The 13,878-nt window shown below is 42.4% G+C and overlaps 1 protein-coding gene across 13 annotated transcripts in view; it reads right to left on the bottom strand.

The window, feature by feature from the left end:
- UNC13B (unc-13 homolog B) overlaps positions 1 to 13,878 on the bottom strand; it is a 228,072-nt gene that overhangs the window by 143,516 nt on the left and 70,678 nt on the right. For 9 of the 13 annotated variants that reach the window (XM_080371269.1, XM_080371259.1, XM_080371265.1 and 6 more), the window contains 3 exons: positions 4,961 to 13,699; positions 3,051 to 3,377; positions 1,098 to 1,188 (listed from right to left, as the gene is read on the bottom strand). In XM_080371269.1, the coding sequence (XP_080227395.1) occupies positions 1,098 to 1,188; positions 3,051 to 3,377; positions 4,961 to 13,699 (9,157 nt within the window). The remainder of the gene's footprint in view (positions 1 to 1,097; positions 1,189 to 3,050; positions 3,378 to 4,960; positions 13,700 to 13,878) is intronic. The other 4 variants (XM_080371261.1, XM_080371262.1, XM_080371263.1 and 1 more) reach the window with 2 other exon arrangements.

Genomic DNA, 13,878 nt, shown 5'->3' with positions numbered 1-13,878 from the left:
CAAAAATCATAGCAGTTCCTTTTCTTCTTATATACGAAAGATGTTCTTAAATTTCAATTTCTATGTCGTGCTGACAGTTCTGACCCAAATGCCTTCCTCTCAGAAGTGAAGTAATCACACATTAATTGTTAGGTTGGAAAGAATTTATAATCCAGATAAACTAAAGGGAAAACTATCTCTGCTATGGCATTTCAGATGCCTCCCCAGACACAAAAAAAGAATAATAGTTGTTCTCCTAAAAATCTGCCACAAATCCAGAACAGAAAGGAAAGTCCTGCTACTGATAGATACTGTAGTATAACTTCTTACAAAAACGAAATGAGAGAGCTCTAGAAGAAAGTAGTGTTTCCAAATGAAATACATTAACACTGCACTTTGTGTAGTAGGCAATAGTTTATCATCTATAGAATATGAACACCATATGTTATCTTTCTGTGGGCATACAGATGGATGAAAGCGTAAGACTTTTTAAAAAAAAAAAAACAAAACTTTTCGGGTCTTAATCGCTGTTTTCTAAAACAAGAGTGTTTACACTGTTGAAGAAAATGTCATAACCTTTTCCTTTTGACTTCCCAAATCAAGATTATTTATTTTTAAATCTTACTTTCATGAGATGGAAATACCAAGACTACTTATACACCCACTTTCAATTAGTATATGTAAAAATATTTGATGTAAAGTTTCCCAAGGAACATTTTCACACGACAAATAATACAGATAACTCCTACTAAGCTAACAAGCTATCCTCAAGTTGCCTTGAGAAAAAGTCTTCATTTTGAACAGTTTAACACAAATCATTACATGCCAGACACTATTATTACTATTGAAAAACTCTGAGCTAATTTCTCTGCTTTTGCATCTTACCTGATATTCATCTCTAGTTCCACACAACAATGTTCAAAATGTTTGGTTGAATTAGATAGCTCTAAGACCATCAAGACATGCTGCAGTCCTATACAATACACTTAATTAAACTTTTGTCTGTAAAACATCAAAACTCTAAGAGGTGTCTTACAAGGAAGAAGGAATGAAACCTTCAGCCACAGATCTAAAACCCAGGTAACACAGAAAATGAGTGAAGCAATACTCCATCCTACCTCTTGAAGCTGCAGTCGAACTTTGCTAATGGCTCTAATCCAATGGACTCTTGCTGGAGGAAATGGTGGTGGCTCATTGTCACCATGGTAGCTTAAAGGCAAGAAACAGAAAACCACTATATGAAAAACACTCATCTGTAGCATTAAAGATTCAGCATTACACAGTGCAATCACAGCTTCAGAAGTAACCAAAGGGCTCCGGTCAATATAGCCCTGCTGTGGGAATTGAGAGGCTAAAGCAGAGGGTTCGTTATACACAGGAACTGTCTTGGAGATAGATGCGCTGAAAGATACAAACTAGGACACAATCCAGACCCAGGAGTGAGGCGATGTTGGTCACACCATCAGGAAAGCAGTCTGAAATACCCGATCAAGTCAGTTAAACACATTGGTATCATAACTGCACACGCAGAGAGGCAGATAGAACATTTTTCCATCCCCACGCCTGTTGCAGGTCCCTTCTAAACTCTGACTCTTCCTGCTCCCTCCTACCGGTACAAATTTACAGCCCCTTTTCAGTGGAAACACTGGCAACAGGGCACAGCTGTGTTCTTCCCTACTGACTGCACCCTCCTCACACCGCACTTCCATACAGCTTTGCAGGAGGGCACATATATCTGGCAGCAATGCTCCGTCTCAGTGCCCCATCTCACATTTTACACTCCCTAGCCTCACTATACGTTGGGCCTTTGGTTGCATTCCTTCTTTTGTATGTTGCTGAGCTGTAAATCACCAAAACAGCTTTCCCTGCTGGCAAAGCACCCCACACTGCTGACAATATAAAAACAAAAAAAAAAAAATGTAGCTGAGAGCAACATGCCTTCATACTACCCGTCTAGCTCAGGTGCAACCCTAAGGAGCAATTTCAGAGCTCACTTCCATGCATGCTCCATGCAGACAGGGAAGTATTGCCAGGAAGTGGACAGAAAGGGAGCCAGTGATGCAGGAGCATCCCAGTCACATGCCTAAAGCAGCCTGAAATGGACTGTGTGAACAACCCTCCCTGTGAACAAATACAGGCCAGCCATTCCGGGACAAGACTACGGCTGCTCTGTAAGAAGAAGAAAGCGAGTCAGAGTTTAAAATCAGTTCAATGCTTTTTCTAGTCTTGCTTTCCTTTTTTCATCTTTAGTGTAAGGGTTGCCTACACAGGAACTGCTGTGGTTAATTCTCTTCTGTAAGCACAGTGACACCAGCTGTACCCTCCAAAGGGTACAGACAGGCAGACATCTTCCCGTGGATCTAACTGAACCAGATGAAAAAAATCCCTCATACTTACGGAAGTATAACCATAACCACACTAGGGGCTGCAATGATTTGATTACTTCAAGGAAAAAAAGTCACTGCCAAAGTTAAGTAGTGAAATTTGAAATTCCTGTAAAATCTGTACAAAGCCCAGGGCATTACTCCCCCAAGCTTAGCTGAAATACTTTTGAAGACTGTTTTCAATTCTGCTGACAGCTTGGAAAGCCCAAGTGCAAGGACAAGAAAGCCTGCCACAGTGAGTCAGAGCGGCATGTCTATCCATACTGTAATTCTACAGCCTACAACTACATAAACACTAACTCTAATTGTGGTAGCCTACTACACAAGAAAGGAACTAGTGCAGCTCTAACCATGACTACATGTAGTTCTTGGTTGCTCACAACAAGAAATGGAAGCAGCTATCTTTGGGCCAGACTACAGTCATCAAGCCAGAAACAGAAAATACAGCAAATGAGCTTCAAGGCACCAGCAGGTGCTCCTCTTCACATACACAGCAAACATAGTTTAAGCTTAGGCAACGTCTCATAAATAACTGGCCCTGCACATAAAGACGTTTCACAGAACAGCAACATCAAGTTGGTTGTTATGGAAGGATGCAAGAACAATGTGCATAATTTGCCCCAGGAAGCAGCAAAGAGAAGAATCCTCTTTGAATTAGTTGAAAAGAAAGTTAACAGCTTCACCTACCTCACTTGGGCTCTTGCATCAACATCCTTGGGCTTCTCAAGTTCCAGAGGTAACTTAGCTGCAGAATGGTCTGCATGTTTCTCCTCTGCCTCACAGATCTTCTCCTCCTCTCCTTTGCTGCAAGGCTCCTCTTGCTCTCTGAGCCATGCTTGACCATCCTTCTGGTAGCTGCTCAAACCATGGTAGGAATTATTCAACCCTCTTTCCTGGTGATCATCTTCTTGCTCGGAGCCATGGGCACTTTCATGGGAATGGTCCAGCTCACTTAGGTGAGAGCTTCCCTGGCTGACGTTACAAGAGGAGCCATATCTACTACTGCCAGCAGGACTATGAGAGAGTAAGAAAGTCCATCAGAAAAAACAGTGGCTTGGAGAAATGCAAAGCAATCTGCATGTCTAACAAACCGAGTGGGACACTAAACATACTGAAAAGACAAGTTATGAAGTCATATTTAACTACTATAGTCCCTGAACTAGATCTAGACTTCTGAACCTCAAAACTGTGGTAGGCACTAGAAGTACTTTACACACAGCCTACCAGTATATAGATCAGATATGCCAATGGTCTTTCTTGCACCAACTGATTACTTCTTCACCTTACATCAGCTAGAAACTGCCCAGTGAAGATATTCTAATAACCAGACAGGAATAAGAATGGAAACAGCAATTCAGAGTGGAAGTGCTTCTGTCTTCTGCAGTTTCACTGCAGCTAAGTGCTTACCATAACCATTTAAGCAGAGTATTGTTAAGTAGTACAGTTAACTTAAAGTTAACTTTATTTTTATATATATCTTACATGTTTACAATAAAATACATTGTAGTCAAGATTAAGGTTGTCAAGACTATCAGCTGAAAACCTTTTACAAAAGTACAGCCGTTGTTCGAAGGCCACGTCTCACACCAACAGAGCTTTTTCAAGAATTTAATTTCTATAAAAAAGAAACACCACAGGGGTGTGATCTCTGTGACTCAAGGCACCACTTCCAGGACTGAATTCCTAGAATCCTCGCACAAAATACACTGGATGAAAATTTCTCATGCAGTTGGGAAAACTATGGACAAGAATTAAGCAGCACTAATGTTTCTCTCACTTGCACACTTCGGATAATTTGAAGCCAGATAAGAAGTTTTAGAGGCACAAATTTCACTTACATCATGCAGAGCTACAAGTTTAGCGAGGCTCTGTTTTGATTTTGGAGGGCAATTGTAACTTAACAGATATACAGGACTGAATACAGAATCATGAAATACTGATACTTTAGGTGGCTTTCCTAACTGCATGAAATAATCTTTGCACCGATTTTAGGAAGAAAAAGCATTAGAATACCTTCACTAATATCTCTGAAAATGTTTTAAAATCTTTAATAATATGAAATGAACCTTACTAGTTCTATAATAGATAAGCAGTATCTTTTAGCAGTACTAAAATTACAAGCCTTTACCTTACACTTTGAAAACAAAATGCTCCTTCCTCCCAATACATTCTACCTACTGTTGCTTTTTTTCTTAGCAAAGACAACATAATTATCACTGAACAATAAATCAAAATTAATTGTACGCAGCAGAATTAACACACAAATCATGAAACTTCTGAAAGGCTCATGAAATAAGCACTAAGAGCATCTCATTCAGTGGGACACGGGATAAGATCATGGGAAATCCAATTAGACTTACAGAAAAAAGCATGGGAGAAGGTTAGAAAATGGTCTAAGGGCTTGTACATAACTAGTCACTGCAGTTTGCCACATCCTCTATGACAGCTATCAGTAATACTACAAAGACTTGACGACAAATAGGGGATGGGACTGAGCTACAAACATCAGACATCAAGGCCAATATCTACTGCTGCTGTATTGCATCATAAATGGTCAAAAATTTGAAACCATTTATGATGCCTCATTTGTAACTAGCCTTTTCTCATTCGGTTGTTCCACACTAGTCAGATCTGCAACCTGTGTGCTAGGTTGAAGCACTGCTTCATTAGGAGCAGAGTCAAGCTCAGCTTCTTTCAACTCAGGCCCATCTGGTATGTGCTCGTCTGCCTGGTCTTCTTTCTGCAGTTCACCTGAAATCACGTTCTGCTGATCTTCTGACTCTTCATCAAACTTCTCTCCTAGCTCTTTGTTGGATGTATCATCAACAGCGCTTGCACCAGATGGTTCTTCAGAAGGTTCATTGTCTGCAGTGTCAGGCTGCTTTGAAGGCAAGTTTATTTCTGTATTTGCATCAGTCATTTGATCTGAGACTGCAGATTTTGAGTTTTCATCTGAACTGACTGTTCCCAACACCTTGTCATCTGGTTTTGACAGCGCCTGTGGTGGTACATGTGGTTCCCTTTTGGCAGAGGTCTCCCTGTTGTCTTTTTGCCAGGGAAAGGAGAAATCTACCTTTTTCCCAAACACTGCTCCCTGGGCACTCTCTGGCTTACTCACCTTTTCTTCACTACCTCCTTCAAAAAGAGTTGAAGAAAGTTTCTTAAAGCTGGACATGAAACCCTGATCTGCCCCTTTATTAACAGAAAGTGGCTGCTGAGAGAAGAATGACCCAAATGGCTTTCCACTATCAGCAGATGACATAAAGCTGAATTTTGGCAAACTGGGCATGTTTGGCATTTCAAAGACTGGTTTACTACTGCTTGCATCTGGAGGAAAGTTATTAGGTTTACCCTGTTTCTTCAAGTCACATTTGGAAGCAATGCCTTCTGCAGGCACCTCATCAATTGCTAAATGTTTCTCCTGTTCAGCAGGTTTCTGTTCTACCTCACTTGTCTTCTCTTCATTCAGCTGGAGCACGTGAACACTGGGATCATCAGCTGGAGCTGTGGGTTCTGTAGCACTACTACTGATCATGTCCTGGTGATCAATACCAGCACTGGCCTGATCCTCGGTCACAGCAGGCTCCAATTCAGGTGTAGCACCCTCATCCAGCTGGGAAAGGTTTGTGTCTACCCCATTAGCTGGGGCTTCCACTTCCAGTTCAAGCCCATCAGCAGAGCCAGTCTGAATGACTTCAACAGCTGCCTTGTCTGTAGGAGCAGCCTGTTCCTCTGTTGCCTGTGAAGATCCCATATCCAGTTGGCATGGATTTACATCAGTCTGGTCAGCGGCCTCAGCCTGCACTGTATCAACTGCATTACTGAAATCAGACTGGCATGGCTTAGAATCTACCACCTCAGAGGGCTGAGCATCATTATCCGGTTGCAGAACCTTGAGGGCCTGATTTTCACCGGAGACTGCTGTTTCTGGAGCGACGCTCAAAGGTTCCTCTTTGCAGGTTTCCAAGTTCCTATCTTCCTTAGTTTCTGTTTTCATAGGAGACTCTCTTGTGGAGTCCTCTTCTGCTGAAACAGGTAATATATCCTCCTTCAGGGAGCTCGTGACATCTCTTTTGGACTCTCTGACTGCAGCTGTATTTTCTGTCTCCCTAGAGTCTTTTGCTGAAACAGACCCAGTGACATCTTTCCCACTACTGCTTTGAGGTTTAGGGGTGGATTTTGGAGGCATCTCTTTTGGAGATTCTTTTGGACCTTTGAAGATGCCAAAGAGATCATTTGTGAAAGCTGGTGCTGGGCCACTTGGGAGGGATGAGAAACCAAAGAAAGAGGAGCTTTTCTTCTGTGCAGGAGGAGGTGCAGTAGCTTGAGGTTGGGAAAAGAAACCAGATAATGTTTTAGGTGGTTTCATTTTTGTCATGAAACTTGAAAACATTTCAACTGAAGAATCTAGTACAGATTTATCACTCTCAGATTCCCTAGGTTTATTTTGCAAATTAGGTATCTCTGGCATTTTAGAAGGAGAGTGTAGCTCTTGTGCCTGTTGTAACATGTCACCAAGAGCTTGTTCAGGTAATTTATGTTCTGGCAACTCACGCTGTACATGTACTTCTTCAGAGACCACTTCATTTTTTATGTCACTCATACTATTTACATCATTTAAACTCTGGGAATCCATTTTTTCACCTAAGGCCATGCTATAATCTTTCTTTTCAGAAGCTTGTTCTTCTGAAGTATCAGGCTTTTCTTTATCAATAGGAAATGCATCACTGTCCGCTTTCCCTGTGCTACCCAAAGCATCTTCTTCTGCCCCTAACGAAATAGTCTGCTGGTCCTGAGAACCCTCCTGCACGCTTGGAGTCTGAAGGCATGGACGAGAAGCAGCCGAATCGGTTCCTGCAGCATCATCAGTCTGTGGAAGCTTCTTTAAGTCACCCTCTTCAGCCACCTCAGCAACACTTTCTACATTTTCCACTGCCGGCATTTCTGATTTATCTTCTGGAATCATGGCATTACCAGACATTTGTTTGCCAGTCACCGCTGCAATAATATCAACTTCTTTTTTATCGTCTGCACCTTGTTGCCTGGCAGGACTGCTAATTTTGACAACAGAGTCAACAGAGATATTTTGTTTCACATGTGGCTTAGAGTTCACTGGTTTAGCTGGTTTTGTATTATTCTCCTGTCCTGGAGCAGTTTGTGGCTTTTCATCCAAAAAGGATGTCAAATTAAAGAAGCTAAAGCTAGTGCTTCTTTGAGGTGTGCTCTTCTCAGCAGTTGGGCTGCTGGAGAAGAAGGAGGGCAGACGAAACAGCCCCTCTGTTTCTTGCTGCTTCCCACTAGCAGGAGCAGGTGCTGAAGGCTTTGGTTCATCTGATCCAGTGAAGAAGGAGAATATGCTTCTGCTACCTGTCTGTGCTGTCTGTGATTTTGAAGCAGTGATATCAGAAAAGCTGAATGGCAAACTGAAACCTGACTCTTGAGGTGCCTGATCCGGCTTTGGTTTTGCCTGACTAGCTGTGCCTCCTGGACGATCTTCTCCGCGTTGCTTTGGTGTAACCCTGGGCACGCTGCTTTGCTGCACAGTTGACTGACCCAAATGGCTTATTCTGGGATCTACACCCTTTGGCTTCTGTGAAGCATCTCCAGGAGGCACTTTTTTACTCTTAGGAGACTCCTCCTCAGGTTTTGTTCTTTGTGGTTCTGTTTGCACCCCAGGACCAGGAGAGACCTGCCTGTCTGTGCCTTCTGTTCTCACCCCTGCCTTAGGGGTGGACGACAGACATGGCATACTGGCACTCTGAAGACCCCCAGACTTCCCAGTTTGTTGTCTCAACTCAGCCACGGTTCTGCTATTGGTTTTTGCCAGAGTCACAGTACTCGAGACTGGTGGAGAAGACACAGCCTCCACTTTGAAGAGATCTCCAAGGGATCCAAATAATGATGAGATGCTGGAGGTTTCCTTCTGTTCTGGCTGTATCACCTTTTCTGGCTGTATCACCTTTTCTGGCTGTATCACCTTTTCTGGCTGTATCACCTTTTCTGGCTGTATCACCTTTTCTGGCTTATTGCTTCGACTTTTTTCCAAATCAGGTGGCAGCTGTGGTCCTTTGCTTACTTGCGTTTTAAAGAAATCAAAAAACCCAGAAGCTTGGGTTTTGCTGGCAGCTGAGCTTGCAGGAGAATCTTCTCCAAGACTGAACAACTTCAGAGCACTTTTGAATAACGTCTCCTCAGGCTCAGTGGCTGGGTGGCTCTCATGTGGCTGTGGCTGACTCGGTTTGTTAACACTTGCACGCCCTTCAGGATGCCTGGAAGCTGGTGTTGCTTTAACAGGTCTCTCTTCTCGTATGGGCCTGTGGTCTGGAGCAGTCTGGCTCAGCTGAGAAGGAGACTTTCTTAATCCTGTTTTTTTAACAGGGATGTTTTCATTCTGATTTAATTCTGGCTTTTCATTTCTAGCAGCCTCCAAATTAAGTTCTGAGGAAGTATTTCTTCTTGATTCTGATGTAACAGGCAATTTCTGCCCTGCTTCTGCCTCATCTAATTTTCTATTTGGTGCAAGTGATAAAACATCGGTTTTATTTTCAGATGACTTTGATTGTGTGTCTGTTCTCTTCAAGGCAGAATCTTCTGATGCAGGGTCAGGATGTGCAGGCTTTCCAATTAGTCCACCCAAAGCAGAAAATAAAGAGCTAACTTTGTTCACTGGTGTTTTCTTATCTTCCTCAGTCTTTTTTACTTCTGTTACTCTCTCAGTCGATGCCACAGTTTCCTCAGCTTTAGGAGCAGATTGAAACAGATGGAAATTAAAGAATCCTGATGACCCACTGCCAGTAGTTGTCACGGGGACAGCCTTATCCGCTTCCTTGGTGTGGACTTCCTTACTCAGCGATTTATTGAAAGCTGCTCTGGAATGTGTTCTGAGATCAAGGGTTAGCGGAGACTCCTCTGAATAATTCACAGTTTCCTTCTCAGGTCTAAAATCTACTTTGAGTTTTTGAAGCTTATAACCTGAGAAGTCTAACGGCTGCTCTCTCTGATAATAAATAGACTCTTCAAACATTTGTGAAAAAGTCTCCAAATTCATGTTCATTAGCTGATCACTCCTCTGCAAAGCTACTGACAAATCCAGGGGTTTATTTGTTGTATAATTATCTAAAGACTCTTCTTCACAAAACCAAAAGAGCTCATCTTCGCTGCCAAGAGGGACTTTAAAACCACAAACAGCAATTGTGCTGTCTTCTAGCACAGCTCTTGGAATGGAATCCATCTGCAAATGATAATCCCAGCAGTCCGGGTAGGAATACGTTTCTGGAGCACACATGTAGACATACTGTCCAGTGGGATCAGTGAGCAGCGAATACACATACTGGCTATCACTGTACATGTAGTATCCACAATCACCATCTTCTGACGGCCACCACACACCATGCTCAAGCATCATTAGCCACTCCTGATACTCCTGGCTATAAGATGAGTACATAAAGCTCTCATCCATACTTAGAGTCTCTTGGTCAATTAGAGTCCACATAGTTCCATCACAGCCAGAGGAGTAGCTTAAATCCATGGGCAACTCTTCTAATGAGTAACTGCCATCTCTTTCAAATGGTGGAAAGTTACTATAACTTTCATTGAGAGAATTAGCAGCCCACGCATCATCTTCTGAACAAACATCTTGAAACATTAACTGGTCAAATGACTCATATGACATCACACTTAAGTCTAAACTCTGTCTATCAAAATTGGCATTAGTCTGCCAATCCATCACATTTGCATTTCCATCCTTTTTACAGAGATTCACTACCGTATCATTTTCAGGCCAGTCCAAGAACTGAGGGGGTGGAACAGAGTTCTGGTTTAACACATAGTAAACTGGTACTGCTATTTCATTAGTGTCAGCCAGCTCCCTCACTTCATATTCCCATTCAAAGCTAGAATGGCTTCTTGTTTCTTGATAAGCCGAGTACTGCTCCGTAAGATTGGAGCTTTTATTAGTCAAATTGAGAAATTCATTTGATCCTTTGTTTAAAAGAGTTGGTAAAACTCTACATTCTGCATCCTGATAAGGGATACGCCTACTATTTAGAGGTTTTCCAGATAAATCCTGTACCTTGTCTTGAAGGTTTATAGCACCGGGGGACTCAGGATGCCCGCAGTGGGGAACATGCAGCTCAGCTGTTTTATCTGTTCTTGCACTGGACAGACTGTCAGTAGTTTTGGAAGATGCCATCGTTTTCACATTATCCAGTTTCTCCTTTGGTTTAGGCAAGAGATTTTTTATGAAGCTGGAAGCTTCCTGCTTTTCTCCAGTGCTGCTCTGAGTGTCAGAAGCCACCTCCGAGTTGCTGGGTTTTGTCTCTGAGCTAGATTCCTCACCTCTATCAAAAAGCTTCATGAAGCCTAGAGAGTTTGTTTTCACCTTCTCTTGCTTACACTCAGACAAGTTTTCACTTGAAGCAAATTTAAATAAGCCAGATAATAATCCAGGAGAAGTGCTCTTCTGGCCATTGCTCTCACTTTTAGCCATCAAATCTTGATTATTGGCTGTGTTTTCATTGGAAGAAATGTGGAGAAGCCCAGAAAGAAAACCTGTTGTGTGCTTCTTCTGCATATCGTCTGCACTAGCAGCTTCTGGAGCTCTGGCTGAAGAGGTGGATTCAACTAAGCTGTCATTTAAGTCTGGTACATTTAGTCCTTCTCTTGTCAACCCTCCTTTTACATTTCTGGGTTCTTCCCGAGTATTCTTAGTACTCTGCTGCTCTCCTGCAGCCTTAAAGACAGCACAGGCACTCTCCTGGTGTTTTATTCTATTTACTTGGGCACTAGATGAGTTTTCTTTAGTCACGTTTTTTGTTTGTACAAGTTCCCCCTTATGGTCTGCTAAATTTGGAACCGAACTAGATTTTAACGAAATGGTATTTTCTGTATTACTGTTTTTGTCTTCCAGCAAAGAAATGCCACTAGAACTCTGATGACTTCTTTGGTCCTGTGAAGGTGCTACATTTTCTGCAGAAGAAAACTTAAATAATGAAGGAAAAAAGCCTCCTTTCTCATGTGTATGTTCCTGCTTTTCTGAAAAACCCAACCCACTGAAAAAAGGAAGTTTTCCAGTGAAAGGAAACGTGTGTTCTTCATTTGATGAACTGTTTTGTCTTATATCCTCCTCAGACTTATGGCCTTTAATATGCCTGGATGTACTTTCTTTCTGCCCTTGTTCAGCAGAAGGAAGCAACAATTGACTCAAAGACTTTTTGAGTGGACTGAAAAAGCTTTCAGATGCTGTACCCTGATCTTGAGGCTGTGGGTTAAGTTCCACATTACCTCTGTTTTGGGTGTTTCCCTGTCCATGACCTGCAGTATGCTGATCCCCTAAGGAATTTGCAAGAGGCTGCTTCCTGGCAGCGGGTGCACCCTCCTTCACAGCGGCATCTGGCTGACTTGTAACATGATGCAAATCTGACTGCTTCTGTGGCACCTCCTGCTGCTTGGGAGCCAAGAGACCATCCAAATTGGCTTTCAGGCTGAAGGAACTGACTGAGTTTGTAAGCCTGCCAAAGATTGAAGACACAGAAGTGCTATTTGCGTTTACCTCTGCCTCACTTCTAGTCTCACCCATCCCTGTCCCTGGAACAATGCTGCTGGTCCTGGCTGCCGTCTGTCCAGATGGTTTCTCACTTCTGTTTGCCCCATCAGCTTGCACAGCATGGCTGTCCTCCTTGGTGTGCTCCTCTTTCATGACTTCTTGTTTTGGCACTTCCTTCTCAGAGAAGATCTTTAAAGGATTAAACAAGCCTAGAACAGAATTTATAACCAAATGTTGGTTCTGCTGGCTGCCAGCAGTAGTTCCTTGTGACTGATGGAGATGGTGTGGCGCAGAAGCTTTACTGTCCGTCTCAGTGTTTTCTGGATTGTTGGAGTTTATGTTCTGGGCTTTTTTATCACCACTCACTTGGGGTGGTAGCAAAGAGTGAATGGAGAACTTGGTGTCAGCTTTATTATCTGCTGTCACTCCAGAAGATGAACTCTCGCTTTTGGACTTACTAGAAAATACACTTGCGATTCCACTTTCTGATGAGTTTCTGGTCTCTGTCTTCTCTGGAGTGGAAGAAACAAGCTTTTCAACAGAAGCTGTAAGCTGCTTTGTGCTTGACCCCACCTTTTCAGTGAAAGAGCTGAACAGAGAATTCATTGTATTCTTCACACCTGACAAGTCTGGGAGAGATTCAGATTTGCCCTTGGTGCTTTCCTCCGCAGCAGGATGTTTGGTCGGTTCAGACTTCCTAACTTCTACTGAATTATCAGTATTATCCTGCTTCAGTGACATGCTCTCACCATTTTTTCTGGTCTCTGGCAATGTACTGAATTTGCTGATTTCTTCCTCCTTTTCAGCCAAGTACTCTGAAACTGATTCTACCAGACACTGAAGTTCATCCATCGTGTCTATGTACTCCTCGCTGGGTTCTTCAACAGGAGACAGCATTAAGTCCTGCACAGGATGACCATGCTTGTTGCTCCCTTTAGTCTTGTGTTTTTTATCACAGTTAGCCTTTAACTGGGAGCCCAAATTTGCAGGGTAGTTAACAGTGAGGTTTCTCAAATGGCTGATGTCAGAATCACACCACGTTTGTGAAAGTGTAGCCAGTTCCTCCATTTCATCGTCTGAAACAGGCGAGTACTGGAACTCATCAGAAGCACTGCTGTCAAATTCCTCAACAGCATCCACTGGCACAAAAGTGTTATCCATCACCCCTGTGAGTTTCATGTCTTCACTGTTGCTGAGGTGAAGTAAGCCCTCACGGTTCACTCCCTGCTTGTTAGGCAACTTGCCACTTTTAACCATTAAGCCATTTTTGTACGGACGCAAGATGGGATAAGCAGGCAACCGTTTCTTACTTTCAGAGCTACTGGTGTATTTTCCAGTTCTATCGTATATTGGGAAATCATCATTAGGTTCAGAACTAGTTGCCACACCATTGAAATAGATAGTTTTCTCCCCAGGAAACTGCAGACCTTCATTACTTTGCAGGCTTACTTGTTCACTCTCGTCAAAGTTGTATCTCAGCTTCTTTTTCCTTCTCCTATCTATTGTATCGTATTCCTGAGGATACCTAGGGACATCTACAGACCCTGATTCCAGACACACGTTTTGGTAGCACCTTGATCTTTCACAGTGATTGAAATTTTCTCTTTTTGACAGAGTTTGCATCTTTTTGATGTTTGTTTCCTGCCACCTTCTATTTTTATGACTCTTTTCTAAGAACTCCTCTATCAGCAGTTTTCCTAGCTCTTCATAGTTACTCTCCTGTTCTTCTTCTCCATCTTCGGAGTTAAATGGAATGATCCTGACTCTTTCATCTCTAGCTAGAGATCCTTGTCTAAGGTGAGAAATAAAAGGGGTAGGAGAAAAAGGAAGAGAGGCAGCAAAAAAAAAAAAAAAAAAAAGGAAGGAACATTTTTTAAAAGAAACTCAAAAAGGACAGAAAAATAGTAATGAAAAAACATGCATTAAATAAAGGAAAAGTAAAACCAGAAACATCTAGAGATAACAAAACTG

The sequence above is a fragment of the Falco punctatus genome, assembly GCF_963210335.1.
Source record: "Falco punctatus genome assembly, chromosome: Z".
In the NCBI taxonomy this organism is placed as follows: Eukaryota; Metazoa; Chordata; class Aves; order Falconiformes; family Falconidae; genus Falco; species Falco punctatus.
This window is presented reverse-complemented; position numbering and strand designations above follow the sequence as displayed.